The sequence below is a fragment of the Danio rerio genome, chromosome 11 (genome assembly GCF_052040795.2).
Source record: "Danio rerio strain M-AB ecotype USA chromosome 11, GRCz13ab, whole genome shotgun sequence".
Taxonomy (NCBI): Eukaryota; Metazoa; Chordata; class Actinopteri; order Cypriniformes; family Danionidae; genus Danio; species Danio rerio.
In genome coordinates, this window is record NC_141031.1 from 13,510,638 (window position 1) to 13,531,729 (window position 21,092).

General features: G+C 36.6%; 1 protein-coding gene across 2 annotated transcripts in view; it reads left to right on the plus strand.

The window, feature by feature from the left end:
* The window catches only part of dnhd1 (dynein heavy chain domain 1), an 80,107-nt gene that overhangs the window by 27,822 nt on the left and 31,193 nt on the right, over nucleotides 1-21,092 (plus strand). For both annotated transcript variants that reach the window (XM_087273464.1, XM_087273465.1), the window contains exons 22-32: nucleotides 1,856-1,976; nucleotides 3,463-3,652; nucleotides 3,761-4,040; nucleotides 9,292-11,002; nucleotides 12,704-12,939; nucleotides 13,030-13,216; nucleotides 13,542-13,644; nucleotides 15,573-15,722; nucleotides 15,851-16,042; nucleotides 18,677-19,108; nucleotides 20,519-20,933. In XM_087273464.1, coding sequence (XP_087129590.1) covers nucleotides 1,856-1,976; nucleotides 3,463-3,652; nucleotides 3,761-4,040; nucleotides 9,292-11,002; nucleotides 12,704-12,939; nucleotides 13,030-13,216; nucleotides 13,542-13,644; nucleotides 15,573-15,722; nucleotides 15,851-16,042; nucleotides 18,677-19,108; nucleotides 20,519-20,933 — 4,017 coding nt within the window. The remainder of the gene's footprint in view (nucleotides 1-1,855; nucleotides 1,977-3,462; nucleotides 3,653-3,760; nucleotides 4,041-9,291; nucleotides 11,003-12,703; nucleotides 12,940-13,029; nucleotides 13,217-13,541; nucleotides 13,645-15,572; nucleotides 15,723-15,850; nucleotides 16,043-18,676; nucleotides 19,109-20,518; nucleotides 20,934-21,092) is intronic.

Sequence of the window (21,092 nt, forward strand, 5' to 3'; positions counted from 1 at the left end):
AGCGCGTGCACGTCTAGAACGTGCTGACGTGAGATGTCTGCTTTAGCCAATCACAACAGTCAGACGCATTTACGTCCGCGCGGTTTGTGAGGATAAAAGCCTTTGAATATTTTTCCAGACAAATTTAGCTGCTAGAAGTTAGTCAGATAACGTTTATATGTTCTTCATAATGCCAACTGTGTAAATAATCATCGATGAGATGCTTATGATAAGCCGTTGTTTGTTTACGTTCGTGTGCCTGTGAAACAGCCTGTGAGCGCCAGCACACGCACATATTATGAACATCTCGACATGCGAAAGTGATCTTGAGAAAGTTGTTCACAATATTAATCATCCACTGAGTTTGTAATTTAGTCAAATGTTTACAAATACAAGCGCAGCCGTTTAAAACTCATTTGTGGTGAATGATGTCAGAATTTACCGGTATTTTGGAATGGATGTGTGAATGCTCTTTTCCGGAAAATTTCCGTAACGTCCTCGCCTGTGTGAACAGCGCTTTTTTGAACATACCGGTAAAGTCGTTCTGGAAATTTTCCGGATATTTACCGGTATCACTGTGTGAAAGGGGCTAATAACTTGACTTCTAGTTGATCATTTGGTACCAGAAGTGGCTTATATGAAAGGCAAAGGCTTCTAGATTACGCTTATTTTTACCCAATCAAAATATGATCATGTCTTTACTTTTAATTATTTTTTTAGGACAGTAAGGTCTGACTTTGCTTAGACGAAAGTCTTGTCACTTAACAGAAATGATGTACAATATAGAATATAAAGTCATGGTGCCGTGGAAAAAGAATTAACATTGTGTTTGACTCCCATGAGCTTGGAGGACTGCATCCATACATCTGCTATGACTCAAATCTCTTAACAAATTATTAAAGTCATCTGGAATGGCAAAGAAAGCTCCTTCTTCTTCATGTTACCCCAGACATGCTCAATAATGTTCATGTCTGGTGACTGGGCTGGCCAATCCTGGAGCTCATTGACCTTCTTTGTTTTCAGGAACTTTGATATGAAGACTGAAGTATGAGAAGTAGCGCTATCCTGGTGAAGAAATGTAATGGGCAGCACAAATGTCTTGATACCTCAGGCTGTCGATGTTGCTGTCCACCCTGCAGATCTCTCGCACGCCCCATACTGAATGTAACCCCAAGTCATGATATTTCCTTCACCAAACTTGACAGATGTCTGGGAGAATCTTGGGTTCTAATTGGCCTTTTGCAGTATTTGTGATGATTGGGATGCAGTTCAACACATGGTACATTAGAAACATCTAGAATCTACCTTCTGCCACTTTTCCAAATGATCAACTAGAAGTCAAGTTATTTATTTTTTGCTTTTACAAATGGGATCGACGAAGACGACTTTTGTCAGGTAGTGTGTTCTGGTGGGGTTCAAAAACTAACAAAAAAAAAAAAAAGCGAAAAGAAAATAACCTTTAAAGTTGTCTAAATGAAGACTTCAGCAATGAATGTTACTTATAACATTGTACATTTCAAAATATTTACAGTAGGTAATTTATAAAATATCTCCAAGCAACACGATATTTGCTTTATATCCTAATGATTTTTTTTGGCATGAAAGAAAAATCTATTATTTTGACCCATATGATTTTTTTTATATACATGTGCAAGATAAGCCTGGTTTTGTGGTCCATGTACACATACAGCTTATTCTATGTTATGTGTATAGTATTCTATACTATATGCTAAGCTATAGTTTAACCTATACAGTATATGTCCTGAGATTACTTTTGAAATTTGTGTTTGCATGCTGTAAAGTTTTAAGAGACTGATAATCTGAGTTCAGTATTTTAGTTAACAATGCAAATAAATTAATATTATTTGCTCTTTAGACAGTGCACAAGTTCTCCAGCCACCATGCACTGATGCCATGGCTATTCAGTGGGGACTGCAAGCAAGAAACATCTTTTTTGTTGCTTATATTTGGGGATTTGGAGGACATTTGCATCCTAGGTATTTCACATGTGTAGATGTCTTAGATGTTGTTATGAAAAAGTATTTACACTCATTCATTCATTCATTCATTTTTTTTTTGGCTTAGTTCCTTTATTTATCAGGGGTCGCCACAGCAGAATGAACCGCCAATTTATCCAGCATATGTTTAACACAGCGGATGCACTTCCAGCTGCAACCCATCACTGGGAATATTTACACTCAGGCTTTGCTAACACAATTTGTTTGCAAACTGCAAAAACCAATGAATATAGCATTTTCCTGTTATAAGTAGCCAAACTATCTTTATTTTAAACTTTGAAGGCACAATTGAAAATATCCAAAAACTACTAGAACAGTTTAAATGTTTGTTGCCCTACGTATATACCCCATTGTTTTGAAGAATGTGCAATAAGCAATTTTACTAGTGACATGAACTGTGTCCGGTGTTGCGTTGCTAATGACGTCAAACCTCCTCAATTCTTTTATCAAGTTTATAAAAAACAAAGAAACAACAAAGACTTTTTAATATGTGTGTGCTTCGTTAAACAGCACAGGGCAGCAATAAAACAGAAACCTAAAATAAGCATGATAAAACAGTGCTGCTTCTTCTCCACGTGATCACGACTGGAAGAATCGGAAGTGTCTGTGGCATAATAAAAGATCTGCTTTCATGCTATGTCATAGTCGTCTCTCATCAGCTATTGCTTCAGCATTCTTGAAACAAGCACAGCAGGAAGGTCGCTGGATCGAACCCCAGCTGGGTCAGTTGGCATTTCTGTGTGGAGTTTGCATGTTCTCTCCGTGTTCGTGTGGGTGTCCTCCAGGTTCTCCTGTTTCTCCACAGTGTAAAGACATGTGGTACAGATTAATTGAATAAGCTAAATTGGCCATAGTGTATGTGTGTGAATGCAAGGGTCTATGGGTGTTTCCCAGTGTTGGGTTGCAGCTGGAAGGGCATCCGCCGCGTAAAACATACACTGCAAAAAATGATTTTCTTGCTTAGATTTTTTGACTTGTTTCTAGTCTAAATATCTAAAATTTCTTATATCAAGAAGTATTTTCTAGACAAGAAAAACATGTTTTCTTGTTTTGAGAAATAATATTCCGATATTAAGTGAATTTTTTTCTTAAAACAAGCTAAATAATCTGCCAGTGGGGTAAGCAAATTAATCTTGTTTTTTCTTTTAATGTAAGATTATTTTGCTTACCCCATTGGCAGATTATTTTGCTTGTTTTAAGGAAAATTCACTTAATATTGGAATATTATTTCTCAAAACAAGACAATATGTTTTGCTTGTCTAGAAAATTCTTCTTGATTTAGGAATTTTTAGATATTTGGACTAGAAACAAGAAAAAAAATCTAAATAAGAAAAGCATTTTTTGCAGTGTATGGATAAGTTGGCGGTTCATTCCGCTGTGGGGATCCCTGATTAATAAAGGGACTAAGCCGAAAAGAAAATGAATGAATCAGTTACATATTAGTATTTACCTGTTCCTGTCGTAGGCACTGGCTGCATTTTGATCTTTTTGCACGCGAGGCCCTGTATAAGAGCTGTTGTAAAGTTGAGACTCCTCCAGAAGGCACAGTATTTGAGCATTTCTTTGAATTCAGTGAGGAAATGGGAGACACAACCAATTTCCTTGACTGTAGCACTCGGAAGAGTCCACCGCTGTTCTTCACATCTGTGCCTCAGGTTTGCCTTTTCTATCACAGAGTACATATAGCATCAAGATTATTTATTTTCCTCATTCCGCAATGCAATGTGTTTGAGCTGTGTCTGTACTTTTTGTGTTTGTTACAGTATGAAAGACATGCATATCTTCTTGACATGCTGCTGGATGTTCAACAGCCAGCTCTTCTTGTCGGAGAGGTTGGATCTGGCAAAACGATGTTGTGCAAGTCTTTAGTATCACAAGCAAGAGCACACACACATTTACCAACCAGTCCAGGCCTTCACCCTTTTGACTTTTGCAAGACAGTTGAGAAAGTTAGATATGAGAAAACTCAACTACACAACAGTAAAGTCTCAAAGAAGCCAGACTTAATTCTGTTCATCGACGACCTTCATGAAGCACCATTTGGTGAGTATTTGAAGTTACAACGAATAAGCAACTGGAGTGTCATTCATATATTATCCTGTTCCATCAGTTATATTTGATTTGAAGGCTTGATCTACTGAAAACAACCCCATAAATCTAATACTGGTTTATCTTTCTTAAAGTTTTATGCTGCTCATTATTTACCTGATGTCATGGCTGGGATTATACGATGGGCATAATTGGTACAGTCCCAGGGGCCATGCAGACTTGCAGCTCATGCGATGGGAAGATAAAAACACCAATTTAGGTTTAGGCTAAATATAAATACTATACCTTGTTGGCAAAGGCTATTTACGCAATCTTCACCCCTCAATGTCTGATTGACATAGACAACATTAAAGATGGATTTCTGACAGGCACATTGGTGAAGGGGTGAAGCAGTGGCGCAGTAGGTAGTGCTGTCGCCTCACAGCAAGAAGGTCACTGGTTCGAGCCTCGGCTCAGTTGGCGTTTCTATGTGGAGTTTGCATGTTTTCCCTGTGTTGGCGTGGGTTTCCTCCGGGTGCTCCGGTTTCCCCCACAGTCCAAAGACATTTGGTACAGGTGAACTGGGTAGGCTAAATTGTCCTGAGTATATGAGTGTGTGTGTGTGAATGTGTATGGATGTTTCCTAGAGATGGGTTGCGGGTGGAAGGGCATCCGCTGCGTAAAAACGTGCTGGATAAGTTGGTGGTTCATTCCGCTGTGGCGACCCTGGATTAATAAAGGGACTAAGCTGACAAGAGAATGAATGAATGAACATCGGTCTAGGTTGTAAAACGCACAGCAACATTTTTATATCAGATCGATCATGAACCCAGTTGGCCCCTTTTGCCCTCATTTTTCTTTTCTTCTCAGATTGTAAATGGGATTATTTTCAATAAGGGGGAAACATATTTTAAAAATTAAATAATGAAAATGTAAAACATAATGTCACAAGTACCTTGTGGGTTTTTAATAATTAATATTTATTGAGTGTGTATAAACGACATAAATTTATTGCAAAGAAACTGCAGATATTTTCACATAGTGTATGAAAAGCCTATATTAATTTCCACTTGGTGTTAAAATTCTAAGTGAAATCCATTTGTATTTACATGTAGTCAGTGGTGGAAAAAGTAGTGAAAAATCATACTTAAGTAAAAGTACCATAACTTGCCTAAAAATGTAGTGCAATATTACTTAAAATATGAGTAAAAAGTAGCCCTTTCAAAAGTACTTAAGAGTAAAGAGTAGTGAGCATTACTCTGTGAAAAGCTGATGCATTTACATGTAATTTGTGGATGTGTGTAAACGTAACATTCTGACGTCCATTTAGTTATTGTCCAGCAGGCACACAATGTCATAAGACGGTAATATTAGGTTAGATTTAGGTTGTGATGTCAGGTGATCAAATTCAACGTCTAGTCAGCGTCTAAGGACAACGTTATTTTGATGTCCAATAATGTTGTCAAATGACATTGATATTAGGTTGATTTTAGGTTGTGTTGGAAAGTGACCAAAATCCAACGTCAAGCCAACATCTTAAACCAGGGGTGTCAAACTCAATTCCTGGAGGGCCGAAGCCCTGCACAGTTTAGTTCCAACCCTGCTCCAACACACTTACCTGTAGGTTTCAAACAAGCCTGAAGGACTCAATTAGTTTGATCAGATGTGTTTAATTACGGTTGGAATTAAACTGTGCAGAGCTGCGGCCCTTTTGGAACTGAGTTTGACACCTGTGTCTTAAACCAATGTCATATTGAAATTTATTTGTCAGGTATGCCAACCAAAATCCAACGTCTGATAGACGTCATAGTTGTAAAGTCCACACAACGCCAAGCTGTAACTTCATTAAACACTGATATTTGGTTGGTTTAAGGTTAACATTGGACATTGACGTGGGTCTGATGTTGAGTTGTCAACCAGATTTTCCTTTCCAAACAAAATGCAGCATCCCCATGACCTTAGGATACGTCAGTCTGGCGTCATGTTGATGTCTTGTGCCTGCTGGTTATTTAAGCCCACTTTGGTTATCATACAGTAAACATCCGTCATCTTCTCATCAGTGAAATACATCTAAACATTCTCAGGGTCAATGTATAAAGATTTTGGACATCTTCTTGTAAAGTTTGCTGCAATATAAATCGCATGTCTTGAGGTAGTTCATTATGATGCGATTTATCTTCTATGTGCGATTTTATTGGACAGGAATAACAGGACTGATTTTTCTAATCCCCATAGACTAGAAAAAATTAAGTAGTGACTGCAAGTTGAAGGAAAGTAGTTGAGTAAAAGTACAGATGCTGCACTAATAATGCACTCAAGGGAAAGTAAAAGTACACACTTTTAAAACAACTTAGTAAATTACAATTTCTGAGAAAAACTCAGAATTACAGTAGAGTGAGTATTTGTGATTAGTTACTTTACACCAAGGCTTGTTGTTCATATATTTTCTAATACAATAAATTTTTAAACATCATACACTAAAAATACACTTCAGTATTGCTTTATTGCACTTAAACAACTATGCTAAACACCTCTAATATTCATTAGTTTTATTAGTATATTTCTAAAAAGTATGCTTTAAATGCTATAAAAATAAGTTCAATCCCTGTAAGCTATAAATATATGTACCTGCTATAAGTAAATTATCCCAACTGTGATACTTAATATACTTCATATAAAGTCACTTACTGTTAAATTGTAAATTTAAGAAATATTTAAAAAGACATTAAGGCCCAGGGGCCTCTGAATTCTTAATCTGAGTCTAATTCTTGGTATTCATAAACGTCTGTTTAACACTTTTGTATTCCTTAACCCTGGGATAAAGGTCCTAATTTGCAAGTGTGTGGTATCAGTGACAGTGAACACAACATGTAACCTATTTATCTTCATGTTATATTCTGTTTATATGTCACTCTGTCTCACCTTTTGAAATTTTACCCGTAAACCACATTTTATATAAAATACAATGTGAAGTGCTGTCATGACGGTGCAAAGAATGTTACCTGATTCATGGATAAAAGCAGTGCTAATCTCATTCAGAAATTACATATATTATATTTGCAGAATGCTGATATCCTGTAAGCGTTTGCATTAGCTGTTTGTAAGTTACTTTGTAGTTTATTTGTGACATAAAGGCACACGTTAAGTGTTAAAGTTATAAGTTAAATCGCCGGAATACTAAATAGTTTTGTGTTGCATCGTTGAACTCAATGATACAGTTAAATATTTAAGGAAGCCTCTGCCCATTAATAATGGTAGAAAAGAAATGACAGCAAGATTAGATTTACATTGATGAGCTTGTGATTGATAATGAAGAGCCACACATTCACACTTATTTCATCTCGCTTTGCTTACAGCCACTTGCTTTTATTTGGTTCTTTATGACCTGCCAAATCTCACAGTACTTTCAGTTTTGTGACAGAGAAGTTTAATTTTCTTTTAAGGAGTGTTTTGTTTTGTTTGTGTCCATCAAGCAAAATTAAAATTTCTTCATGACTGACAGTTTACAGGGTCCCAGCAGGCACAGGACGTCAACATGATTTCAGATTGATGTTGTACTCCAATGCTGTGGCACGTTGCATTTTGTTTGGAAATGAAAATCGGCTTGATGTCAGAACCCAACGTCAGGCCGATGTCAATGTCCAACATCAGACAGATGTTGCTTTTTGGTTACTTTTCAACGCAAGCTAAAAAATATATATCAGCGTCTAATGATCTAACGTTTAGTAGATGTTAACACTATGATGTCTATCAGACATTGGATTTTGGTTGTCATACCTGACAAATAAATGTCAGTATTTGTCGTCAATATAACATTAGTTCAAGATGTTGGCTCGACTTTGGATTTTGGTCACTTTCCAACCCAACCTAAAATCAACAAAATATCAACGTTAATTTCACATCGTTATTGGACGTCAACATAACATTGTCCTTAGATGCTGTTGACCTAAATCTAACATAATACAAATGTCTTATGACATTGTATGTCTGCTGGGGTTAGTTTACCCAAAAATGAAAATCATGTTAATAACAGTTCACCTTTATGTTGTCCCAATCCACAAAGATCTTCATCTTCAAAACACAAAATAACATATTTTGGATGAGACACGAGAGCTCTCTCATCCTCCATATACAGCAATGCTCTCTTTCATTTTAAGTTTAGTTAATATAAAAAAACACAATACAAAAAGGACCAGTGTTTTCACAGGTTCAATACGAATATTATGAAATCCTGAAAATTTGCGTGCACATAAAAGAAAAATGATGACTTCATTTAACAGTTTCTTCTCTTCTGTGTCAGTATAGGGTACACGTTCACAAACACTGTGTACTGATGTAATCCCAGATACCTGTGTGTAACTTTCTCTGTTTGGAACAAAGCACAATCGCAACTGAGGTATACATTAGAGATGCAACTAAACATAAAAAGCACAGGTCTTTCATGAATGTGCACCCTATACTGACATTGAGGATATACATATAATTTTAATTAAGTTTATATTTTTGTTAAATGTATCAAAACATTTAAAGTGTAGCTTGATAATATCTTTATTGCACAACTGAAGGCATATGATTGGTTTTGAGGGTGTTTTTAGTATTTTTGAATGAGTCAGTCTCATTACTGTATATGGAGGATCAGCGAGCTCTATGGCTTTATCTAAAGTGTTTTAATTTGTATTCTGAAGATGAATTAAGCTCTACGAATTTGGAAAATAAAGACTCTCACTACTCTTCACTACTTGATTCTGATAACTTCATGTTAAGTTCTCACATATTTGACAACCCAACAAACAATTTTTGTGTTTGTAGATGTGTAATAGACATCTAAACGTAGATGGCTTGGTTAAAACAAAGCTAAACTTGGGCTGTCAGTGAAAATTTTATAGACATCTAAGAATAGCCCAAAACTAGACGCATCGTCAAATCAACAGATTAGATAGACTTTATATGTGTAGACATTTATTTCTGTTTATTTTATTACTAGTCTAGTTTTGACCTATTTTTAAATGTCTATTAGATTTTCATTGACAGGCCACATTTTGCCTTGTTTTGGCCAAGACGACTATGTTTAGATGTTTATTAGACGTCTTTATAAAAAAAATGCTTGCTGGGTATGTTTGCAACACTTCGAATGCTTCTGATTGGATATTTTGTCCTTTAGTGCAACTCTACATTATATTACAGAGAGCTTATGACTTACTATCTTCTGCTAGTAGTTATTAGGTTTCTTGCCATGTATAACAGCTAAATTTTCTCTTCTCTGCAGATGCTTGTGGAAAAACATCCAAGACTCTTGAGACACTGCGTCAGTGCATTTCTAGAGGTGAAGTGTTGGTATCAGACGGCTCTCACTTCAAGCTTTTTCAATCAAGATCCATTAATTATCTGGCCACTTGCAGTGTTCCTGAGACAAGCGACAGCTACTGGATTTCTCCACGGCTCTCTCGACTGTTTGTCATCTTGACTCTCCCAAGCATGACTTCTAAAACACTCTTTTCTATCCATTCCTCAAAACTGCAACCGTGGCTGAGAGAAATACAACCAACACTGAGCCTTGCAGACAGAGCAAACTGCATTATTACCTCAACTCTTGACGTATACCTTGCAGTGCGTGAATGCTATGCTGTAACCTCGAGTCCATACTTTATCTTCTCTTTGCATGATATACATAAAGTGTTTCAAGGGATGTATCTCTGGAGGTCAAGGCTTGATGGCCAGCAGGCTCTTCGGAGTAGTCTTCAGAGTAGTTTTGGTTTTCGAAGCTCCACTTCAACTGAAAGATCAGTCTCTTCTCCATCTGTTCTTGAACATGACCTCAATATTGTCCGCCTGTGGATGCATGAGTGTTTGCGGACTTTTGGTGATCGCCTAGATTCAGAAGCTGCATGTCAAAAACTTATCTCAATCATAGCTGAAGTTTCTGAGAAGAATTTTAGCACGATGTTGTCAACTGAATCTCAAACACTTCCAGCAGATAACTCAAGCCTTACAGACATGTTATCTGTAACGAGGACATATGTAAACCAACAACTGGATTCAAGCTCTTCGCAGATGGATGAAACTTTGAATCCTTGGATTGTTAAAGCAGAAGTTCAGACAGAGAGCGAAGAGACCAATGTAGAAAGCAACTCAAGCTTGTACAGCACAGGAATTGATGAAGATGGATTCTCATACACCAATGACAATGTAAAAAAGGCTGGAAATTTTGAGAGTGATCCAGGAACATCAGAGTTGATATCTGAATCTTCAAGTTGTTCATTTCCAATGTTGTTTTCTTCTCTTTCTTCTCATTCTGTTGGAAACGATGTCAACCACAAACCATCATCACATGAAGAGTTTCTACAACGTCTACAAGAAACAGCTTCTTCCATCCAGAATGTGATTTTCAGTCCAGAACTTTGTGAAACGTCAAAAAACATTCTCCTGCATCATAATTTCAAACGCACCTGTGTGTATCAAGAAAGGAATGTTGATGTGTTGGTTGACCAGCTAGTTCATACTCTTAAAAGAGAAGAAAGTAATGAAGAAAAGTCAGAAAACACTCTCTATAATCCAACATGGGCTGTTCATCACCAGAATGTTCATCAACTTGTGCATGTCATCCGAGCTTTTCTCATTCCTGGTGGACATGGGGCTCTTTTTGGAGGAGCAAAGAAAACAGGGAGAAAGACTATTGTGCGTCTAGCAGCTGCTCTGACGGGATATCAACTAGTCGAGGTTCATTCTGGAAATGAGACAAAGATATGGGGAATGATGAAAGACATTTGGAGCCAGACTGGGGTGAATGCTGGAGATTTGGTTCTACTAGTTCACGAGAATACCAGCCAAGCTGTAAAGGATCAGCTGCTGGTAATGATGGCCAATGGAAGCTTTCCTGGACTGTATTCAGATGAAGAACTGAAGAATGTGACTCTCCGGATGAAAGCGTTGATGAAAGATGCACATTGTTATATGAAGGATGATCAAGTTCTTGAAATGTAGGGTATCAGTATCCATATGTTTTCAAATCATTCACTTTTTAAGATCAGTTTCATATAATTCACTGTTGTTGAATGACATACATAGCGGGGAAAATAAATATTGAACATGTTACCATTTTTCTCAAAAAACATTTTTCTAAAGGTGCTGTTGACTTGGAATTTTCACCGGATGTTGATAGCAACCAAATAATCCATATATACAAAGAAAACAAATCTTATTAGTTTATAAATTAAGTTATGTGCAATAAAATGAAATGACACATGTTAAAAGTATTGAACACATGAAGAAAGGGAGGTGTAGAAAGGCAGTGAAAGTCAGACAGCAGATGAAATCTCTCAGTAGTTTTTCAGCAACCCTCTAACCTTCGTCATTGTAAATTAATATTAGCTCCTTCAGTCCAACATCTACCTTAGCAGGATGATGAAGATGAAACCAGGGTGGACATTTCAGTGAGACAATGATCCAAAACACAGCCAGGGAAACCAGCCAGAAAAAAAAGGTTGCAACATAGGCTCATTCTAAAAACATAGTCCTATATACGTTTCTGGAGACGGTAAATTATGTAGCCAGAGGTACGTATGGCTGCATTTCATTTTTTAAACGATTGCTACGGTGCGGTATGACGCCATTCCTTTTTGTGCTTACTAGCTGACCGCTTACCTTAGTATAAACTGCTTTCCCGCTGTTACCAGTTTGTCCTGTTAGTTCGACATGTACGTCGGCAGACTTGAGACACAGAAAGGAGTTGAGCACGACAACGGTTGAGTCCTGTGAAGAACGATTCCAGAAAGCGTGCAAGACAAAAACAGAATCCAAAAAATAAAATAAACAAGTAAATAACAGGGTGAGAATATCGTAAAATCTGAAAACGTGGTAAAAATCAGACAAGGGCTTTTCTTTTTCTGGATTGCTTTTGAAAATTGTTGGTTGGGTTTAGGGCAGTGGGTGGTTGGGTTAATCAATAACATTGGTTGGGTTTAGGGAAGGAAGAGGGTGGGTTAGCTGATTGGTCGGTCAGTCATTCAGTCAGTCAAACAGTCAGTCAACAGCGGCCTCTGGTGGGTTTACTCAAGAACAGCAGGCGCAAATGTCACTCGCGAGACAAACTTGGGATCTCAAAAAGGGTACACAGTGGCCTCTCTTGGATTTGTGAAAACAAAAACTGCAAAAAAACAAAAAACAAAAACGTGATAGATGAGACGCACATAACCGTCAAGATTTTTACACTCTGTTGAAGTCTGTAAAAAAATAACACCTGAGCAATGCATGTGACTTCATTCATATGTTTGTTATTCTCATTTTTATGTTTGTATTGTTTGGGTTTTTACCAAAATCTGATTCAATTCCAGGTTAACAGCTCCTTTAGAAATATTATTTCCAGGAAAAAGCATGACATGCTCAATAATTATTTTTTTCCTGCTGTATAATGCATGAATAATAATGTTTAATAATTTTCCATTCTCAACATTTTGCAATTTGGATTTGCCATTGAAATGTCAGATTATGTACATAATATAGAAAGAAGATCAAACATAGAAACCACTTATTTAAAAGTATGGCTTATAATTATGAATAAAGCAATAGTCAAATCATAGTTCATAAATTAATAAAAAAAAAATCTTGAATACTGGCAGATAACCAATATATCATGAGTGTTGAAAGTTGAGTCTTAGTAATATATATTTTTTTTCATGCAGTTATTTCAGAAACATCCAAAGAAGTACACATGTATTTCTCCTTTATCCTTTCCCCTGGGACAAATCTGAAGAAAAAATCCTTGTGAAATCTTGCAGCTTTCTTCCACATATCACCAAGGCTTTGAGTATCTGCTGTTGTGTAGAAGTGTTTCAACCTTGGACCTCTGAAGCTTTAGTTGAAAGTGCTTTGTATCATTTAAAAGCCAGTCAGCAGATTCCTGAGACAGCTGGTACAGGTGAAATGATTTAATTCAATTCTTATTCTACCCCTAATTTTAAGTGATTTAACACATTTGTTTTTTGCCTCTGTATTGTTGAATTTCTAGTTGCCAAGGATAACTTAGCAGCTAGTATTTCTAAGGCAATGGCAAGGATACATTTATTAGCTTCAAAATATGCTGTCACGCTTCTTCATCTTCAACCGTTTGGCTGTCGGTCCTACGTAGAGCTGATGGTTCAGTTTTTCTTTTTCTGTCACCACCTGTTTGAGAAAAACAGAGTTCAGGACAGCCGGTAAGGGGAGCTAATGTATTAATACATTCACTATCATCCAAACATTTAGGATCATATTCATTATAATAATATAAATGACATTTACTTGACAAAAATCTGATATTTATTTGACTACATTACTATTTTAAGTATGTTTTTAATCAAATAAATACAGCCTTAATTAACATTAAGCTTTGTTTACACCACATGTGGAATTAAGTTTGCATCCGACTAAGTTATATACAAAATCAATACAAACATGCGAATCGAGGTCAATTAAATTATTAATAACATTGAACGATCCATTTTTCTAAAATTGTATTATTTACATGTGTTTACATATTAGGTTGGGGAAGGTTCTAGCACATGTGAAGGACATGACAGACACAGCTGCAAGGCACACTCAGAAAGTTCTGACCTTTAGGGCCAAATGTGAAGAAAAACAGAAGGTACGTCTCAGTCTTGTCGTCTTTATTGTTATAGCACTTAATGCAGTAGAGACTACTTCAAAGCAACTTTTATTATTAAACAGGAAAGTAACAGATTCAGAGAGACAAACATCAAAAAATGGTGCATGTGGCTGGATATAAACCAGCTTTAGCAAGACAATGGTGGGTCTGTTCAGCTGTTTTGGCTCCGTTCAATTCAATATTCAGCTAAGTCCAGTGCTGCCAATATATACTGAATAACAGTACCATTGCATGTGTAAAACAAAGGGGGAAAATCAATTTCATGGTTACAGTTTTTTACAATGGCTATGACAGTTTTTTTTAATACATTTAACAAGTTTGCTAAACTCTTAACGCATCAACACACCTAAAACACACAATTGACAAAACAGTTAATTTCATGCTCAAAATCAAACATTGTAAACTAAACCTCTAAACTTCTTTTCAAAATACAATAATAAACTAACACACTACACCATGTCTAACAAAACACTGTAAACATGTTTCAAAATGACATATTTGTTCAAAACACAAACACATGTTCTCTTTCAACAGAAACATTCAGTCAATCAGAAAACACTGACAATAAAAACACTATCATCAGTTAAAATTACAGACACTGCATTAGTTTATATGTCAGTTCTGCCCTTATATTTGAAGACTCTCTACATTTTCATTTTGTTGGGTTTAGTAAATGCAGGCATTTTCTTTCTTTTACTGCAAAAATTCAATACAAAAATAAAGAAAAAAATTGCTTTATAAAATTAAAGTTTATGTTAAAAAATACAGACACAGAATTGCTGCAGTACAGATTTAATTTGCAAAAGGACATCACTGCAAGATATACAAACAGAAAAAGCATTGCAATTATAATAAAAAAACAAAATAATTTTCTATTCTGCCTGTTCTTCTGCATTTGCCCGACTTCTTCTCTGGCCCGGCATGGTAACAATGGCCTTTTGGCCTTTTATGTTTCTCCTACGACGATACCTTTTCGCTTAGTTGAAGCCAGCCTCTTCAACATAGATAATTTCATGTGGGACTTGATTGACCTCTAACTTTCTCTAACATTCTCTAAAAGTGATTAGACACAGTGTAAATGCTTTACTGTACTGTATAACTATTGTATGTACTAATGAACGGCAGGTTTATAGAGTAGCTTACTGCAAAACACACTGTGCATAGTAAAGTAATCACTGTATTGCATAACCTTACCTGGACGTATTGGTGACAGAGTTCTGTAATATGCTCACTGTTCCTTTCAAAAACCTCATGAGTCCTTTTTTAGAACATACAGTATGATCATGTGATTTGAAAAATGTCAACACATGAGTGTGGTTTCTAGATGGGAATCATGTTCATATGTCATATATATATGACAGCTGATTCCCATCTAGAAACCACACTCATGTGTTTTGGTTTTTCAAATCAATATATATATACAGGGAATATATTTGTGTTTCAATTGACAGTATGAACAGCTGTTCACTTTGGCTTTAGCCTATATAGGTTCTGTTTAGAACATGATGTTATCTGTTCTGACATACTATGTGAAAGCATTGGTAAATTGAACTGTAAAATTACATAGTTTTGGTTTTGGTTGAGTTTGTGTGTAAAAGAAGTTCAAGCATTTTAAATTTGTGTTAACTGGATGCATTTTGTGTCAAAGCAACAAGAAATGTGTTAATTGTATAGCCCACGAAGACGGATGTTGTGCTAACCGTGTTAAGAGTTTAGGAAACTTGTTAAATGTATTGAAAAAAGTGTCATAGCAATTGTAAAAAACTGTAATAACAGAGCTGCAGGATATGGCAAATGATGATTTTATGAAATAAGCAATTTTTCTATGTTCTTTAATTATGCATTTAGAGAAAATCAAGTAATTTTTTTTTTATTTCTCCCTATTGTATGTTTCCGTGTATCTATAGTGTATTGACCAGCTGCAAAAATTGGTAAATCCTGCACAGAAAATCTGGGAACAAAAGCACCACCAAAGTGTTCAGGAAGAAAAATGGCTTTCTAATCTAGAAGATAATTTACTCCGAGTTCAGCAGCAAGTTCAAGACGCTTTTAAACAGGTCTGCTCTGATTAAATGCTTTTCTCAACTCAATTGCGATGGTTTAAACTTGATAGTATTCCAGAATGTTAATTTTTAAACTTACAAGTTTAAGGAAATTGGTTTCCTTGGAAATTGTTTGTGTGTAGGTGAGTCCGCTGTACCAAGCCGCTCTGGAGGCTCTGCAGGCTTTGAGCCAGTCAGATTTGGATGAGATTCGACACTACAGGATGCCGCCTGATGGAGTCGTCATGGTCATGGATATTATATGCATGTTATTCAACCGTCCATGTGGCTGGGACAGTAGCAGACAACTTATGGTGCAGTCCAGCTTTTTTCAGGTTAATTCTATTCAATTCGTCTTTATTTCTATAGCGCCTTTTTACGATGTGGATTTTGTAAAAGCAGCTTTACATAGATAAAGTTCAGTTCTAGTTAATTAAAACAATCCACTGAACCCTAAGAAAGAATTTGGTAACACTTTCTATGAAGCCTTATTTATAATATTTTATAAGGGTATTCTTGTATTGCAACATATTAAAATGCATGCATTTTGTGGCTAAAGTAAGTAAAATTCTCCAGAAATGGTTTTGGAAGTTAATTTCCAACCATGTCAATTGGCTCTAATTTGTTTTGTAATATGTTTGTTTTTGACCATATTTGGTAGGGTAATGAATATTAATGAGCTCTACTCTGCTTTGAACTCTGCTCACACGCACACATACATTGGCCCTAATATGTTATGGTTGGTTTCAACCGTATTTGGAAGAGTCATGAATATTAATGAGCTCTGCTTTGCTTTGAGCTCTGCTCAGACACATACACATGCTCAAACAGTGTGTTCAGTTTACAAAAAATATTTGAATGAATTGAGTAGAATACTTGTTAAATGACAAGCTTTTCAACTCAAGTGGTAGAGAGATTTTTTTTTAACTAGAAGAAGTGAGCTGTCTTTATGCCACCAGAGTAACCTTGTTAGCTCCTGAGGTCTGTTGTGGATTAAATATAGATTCAGTTATAATTATACTCAACAAAAGTTTCAGACAGAGATATGTTTACAGTTGTATTTTGTATAGTTTTAAAGTACATGAAAACACAGGCAAGAATTAACATCAACCTTTGTATAGACACGATTTTCAGAAAATTTATTGAAAAGTAAACAGGAAGTTTATTGACATTCTTTCACTCTAGAAAACTCACAGTAAGAAGTGATATAAAACAACGTAAGTGGATTAAACACTTAAGGATTGTACAAACACCGGGATGCTTTTCATTTACGTTTATCAAGAAGCATTTTTCTAGACGTTTTTTTGGATTCAAACCTAAGCGATTTACACTGGCGTGGAGCAGAAGAGTAGGCAAAATCAGCCCTTGATGTTAGATGGCACTACACAACTTTAGGCTTCTGACACCCGCTTGTAACACAGAAGAAGACAGAAAGTTGACACGCTTGTTGTTAAAGTTGCTGGTGATTTGAACAAGCATGGATGGTTCAAGTAGCAGCTCCAGCTCAAGAAATGATTGTTGTTCAACAGAAAGTGTCCTGGTGTGCACTAGGGATGCAACAATACAGTTAGCTCACTGTTCAATACATATCTTGGTTTGTTAACACGGTTTTCGGTTCAGTTCGGTTCTCATGGCTTGATACGTGTGTGTTTTTTATTCTATAGGCAATAGGAACAGTAAGAGGCTAAGGAGAAAAAAAATTATTTATTGCAATACTCATTTTGTTTTACTTAAGAGCCAAGAAAATTACATTAGTTCCTAGTGTATTATATAAAAAAAAAATTAACACTGAAATCTCACAGCTGCTTGTAGCCCATGTACAAACTGGGGAACACATAAAATCCTACACTTTGAAAATAAACATACATGTGAAGTTAATAAAAATAAATTAGCCATTTAAAAAAAACATATTTGTACTTAAGTAAACATAAATAAACCATCTTAATTATCTCTGTGCTGAAAAAATGCGAGACTGTAGTCTGTGCGCGGATCGAGTGCTTTTTATAAATTGACAAAAGCCTGCATCAATCACCGAAAATGGCTGCAAATTTTTAGCAATAAACAGCTGCACTGCCTTTGTTATTTTTATGTATCTTTTGGAACCAGTTTGGTAGATTGAGTGAGGTATTGTTGCTGTTTGGAGGACTTAATTACCCTCTCTGCTATCCTGCCTTCAGACAGTGATATTGCTGGGTGATGGCGCTGCAGATGTGCAGTCATGGTTATGCGTGTTAAACAATGCTTGCACACGGTCATTTTTTGTTCACCGTTTTTTCTTTTATTGGCATTATGCTTACCGGCAAAACCGAAATGTCCTCACTCCGCAGATTTGAAAGACGCCAGGGCTTACTCGTACTATGGCCTCACTTCGCCGGCGCTTCCTTGTACTGTTGCCTCAGCCTCACTTCACGATGGTCAAGCGCCCCCTAACTTTAGAGCATAGTGATTGGATTTTTACTCGCGGGGAGGAGTTTTCTCATCTCAGCTCATGGATTTAGAGGCACACACAGTCAATTCGGGGAGATATAAAACGCACATGAATTATTTAAACGCAAAACCGAGAAAACCGCAATTCACAAGCTCGTATTGAACTGTGGAGGTCGTACCGTACGGTTCAATATTATATTTAGAACCGTGGCATCCCTAGTGTGCACCGTCCTTTACACTCAACAATTTCTGAATATACATACAAGCAAAGATTTAAAAATACCTTACACCTTATGCCTTATGTTCAGGGTAACATTGAATGAACTTCTACATCCAGCATTTTGCATTCTCACTAGCTGTGAACACTCTTTATCAGATGGTACTAGAAATTATAGGCTCATTTAAGAGATTCTGCGTGTATTAAGAAGACTCTTTTGAAGCATTATGCATTTTGGATCCATAGAAAGTGTTAAAAATTTTTTTTTTAGTTTGAGTATTGTTTTTGACATTTTACATAAGCATTTCTTTTTCTACACCATCAGGAACTGGAATTTTTCGACTGCTCTAAATTAACCAATGAGACAATTCAAAAGTTGGGTCACATCATACAGGCACCTAGTTTTCAGCCAGACTCTGTACGAGATATGAGTCGGGCTTGTGAGTCTTTGTGTCGCTGGGTGAGAGCAGTATACCAGTATGCTTGCATACTGCGCCACATTGCACCTCAAAAGGCTAAAAAGCAAGATTTGTACAATCTCATGGCCGAGAGTCAAGAAAGGCTGAGTGTTTTGAGGCTACAGATGGAGTCGGAGCGGGAAAGACTAGATGAACTGGAGAGACAGCAGGAGTTCAACAAACAAGACATGGAGTTGCTGAAGGCCCAGCTCAGTACCGCTGAGGCTCAAGAGAGGGAGTCATGTGCTGTCCTTAAACTGGCTGAACATCACATTAAAGACTGGGTATTAGAAGGAAAGGTGGGTGAAGTTTTTGCTGTAAATTTTACTATACAAGCAATTACTTACTTTACACCACTGCTTGTAGTTCATTCATTCATTTTCTTATCGGCTTAGTCCTTTATTAATCCGGGGTCACCACAGCGGAATGAACTGCCAACTTATCCAGCATGTTTTTATGCAGCGGATGCACTTCCAGCCGCAACCCATCTCTGGGAAACATCCACACACACTCATTTACACACACACACACCTGTACCGCATGTCTTTGGACTGTGGGGGAAACCAGAGCACCTGGAGGAAATCCACGCAAACGCAGGAAGAACATGCAAACTCCACACAGAAACGCCAACTGAGCCGAGGCTCGAACCAGCGACCTTCTTGCTGTGAGGCGACAGCACTACCTACTGCGCCACTTTGACGCCTTTACAGCTATTCATTTAACATTATTCACTTTTATGCAAAAGCAACTCACAAATGAGAATAAAACAAGCACTGTAAATCACCAGAGGGCAGCAATATCTGGTCTATAAGGCTCTTCTTGGTCTGGCGCCTGCTCCCTTCTTTGAAGGTCAAAAAGCCACTATGCCCTTCGTTCAAGGGACATTGATCATTTAACTGTTTCTCAATGTTTTTTTTTTTTTTAACCTGGTTAAATTAAGGTACATAAATCATATAGATACTACAACAAGTCTAAGTTAGTTTTGTAGTTAGTTAGTTTTTTTGTTTGTTTGTTTGTTTGTTTTTTATACACACATAAAGACGATGTCAGAATTATTAGCCTCCCACAGATGCAGGAATTTTTCACAGTATTTCCTAAAAATATTTTTTTTGTTCTGGGCAAAGCCTTATTCGTTGTATTTCAGCTAGAAGAAAAGCAGCTTTTAATTTTTTTATCTATTTTTTTGATAGTCTACAGAACAGACCAACCTTATACAACAACTTGCCTAATTACCCTAACCTGCCTAGTTAACTTAATTAACCTAGTTAAGCCTTTAAATGTCACTTTAAGCTGTATAGAAGTGTCTTAAAAAATATCTAGTAAAATATTATGTGCTGTCATAATGGAAAAGATAAAACAATTCAGTTATTAGAGATACGTTATTAAAACTTTTACGTAAAAAAATGTGTTGAAAAAATCTTTTCTCCATTAAACAGAAATTGGGGGAAAAATAAACAGGAAGCGAATAATTCAGGACGGCTAATCATTCTGACTTCAACTGCACGCAGAGAGGAAAGAGTGTTTATCCTACAGGTGGTTTATCAAACCCACTCACTGGCATGAAGTACATTCAGAATTGCACAATATTTTCCAGAACAAATTGAATGTTTTTAAAAAAGTGTCTGGGGCATATGGAAAGGAAAAGAGGGGTATTTTTCCTACTGGTTGTTTAAATGAATCTTGTCAACAAATTATTTGATATTTTACAGGAAGCAACATTGGCTAATCAAAGCATTCCAGGTGATGCCCTCATTTTGGCAGCTGCAGTTACTTACTTGGGTCCATTTGGCCCTGATGTTCGACAAGAGCTGCTCCTGAAGTGGCACAAACTTTGTCTGACTGGGGAAATGAATATGACTCTGGAGGACCCTCGTGCTACACTTCTGGATGATGTTCCCTTTGCAACTTGTGATCACTACGTGGCCATTCCCGTCAGTAAGACATTTCAAATTGCTTTCAATCAAATACTTGGACTAGATCTGCATCACATACATGGAGATTCCTCTGATCTGGTCCGAAGTGTCCTGCTCTGGGGGAAAAGAGATACTCGAGCACAACGTTGCCATTTATTGGCAAATTGTCATAAAGATGAGGAACCCAACTCTCAGACATTGTTTTCTCCTGGTTAGTATAATTTTTTTAAACCATAATATACAGTTAAAAACAGAATTATTTGCCCCCTGTTTATTTTTTCCCCAATTACTGTTTAAAGGAGAGATTTTTTCAACACATTTTTAAACATAATAGTTTTTAATAACTAATTTCTGCTCTGTTAAACATAGT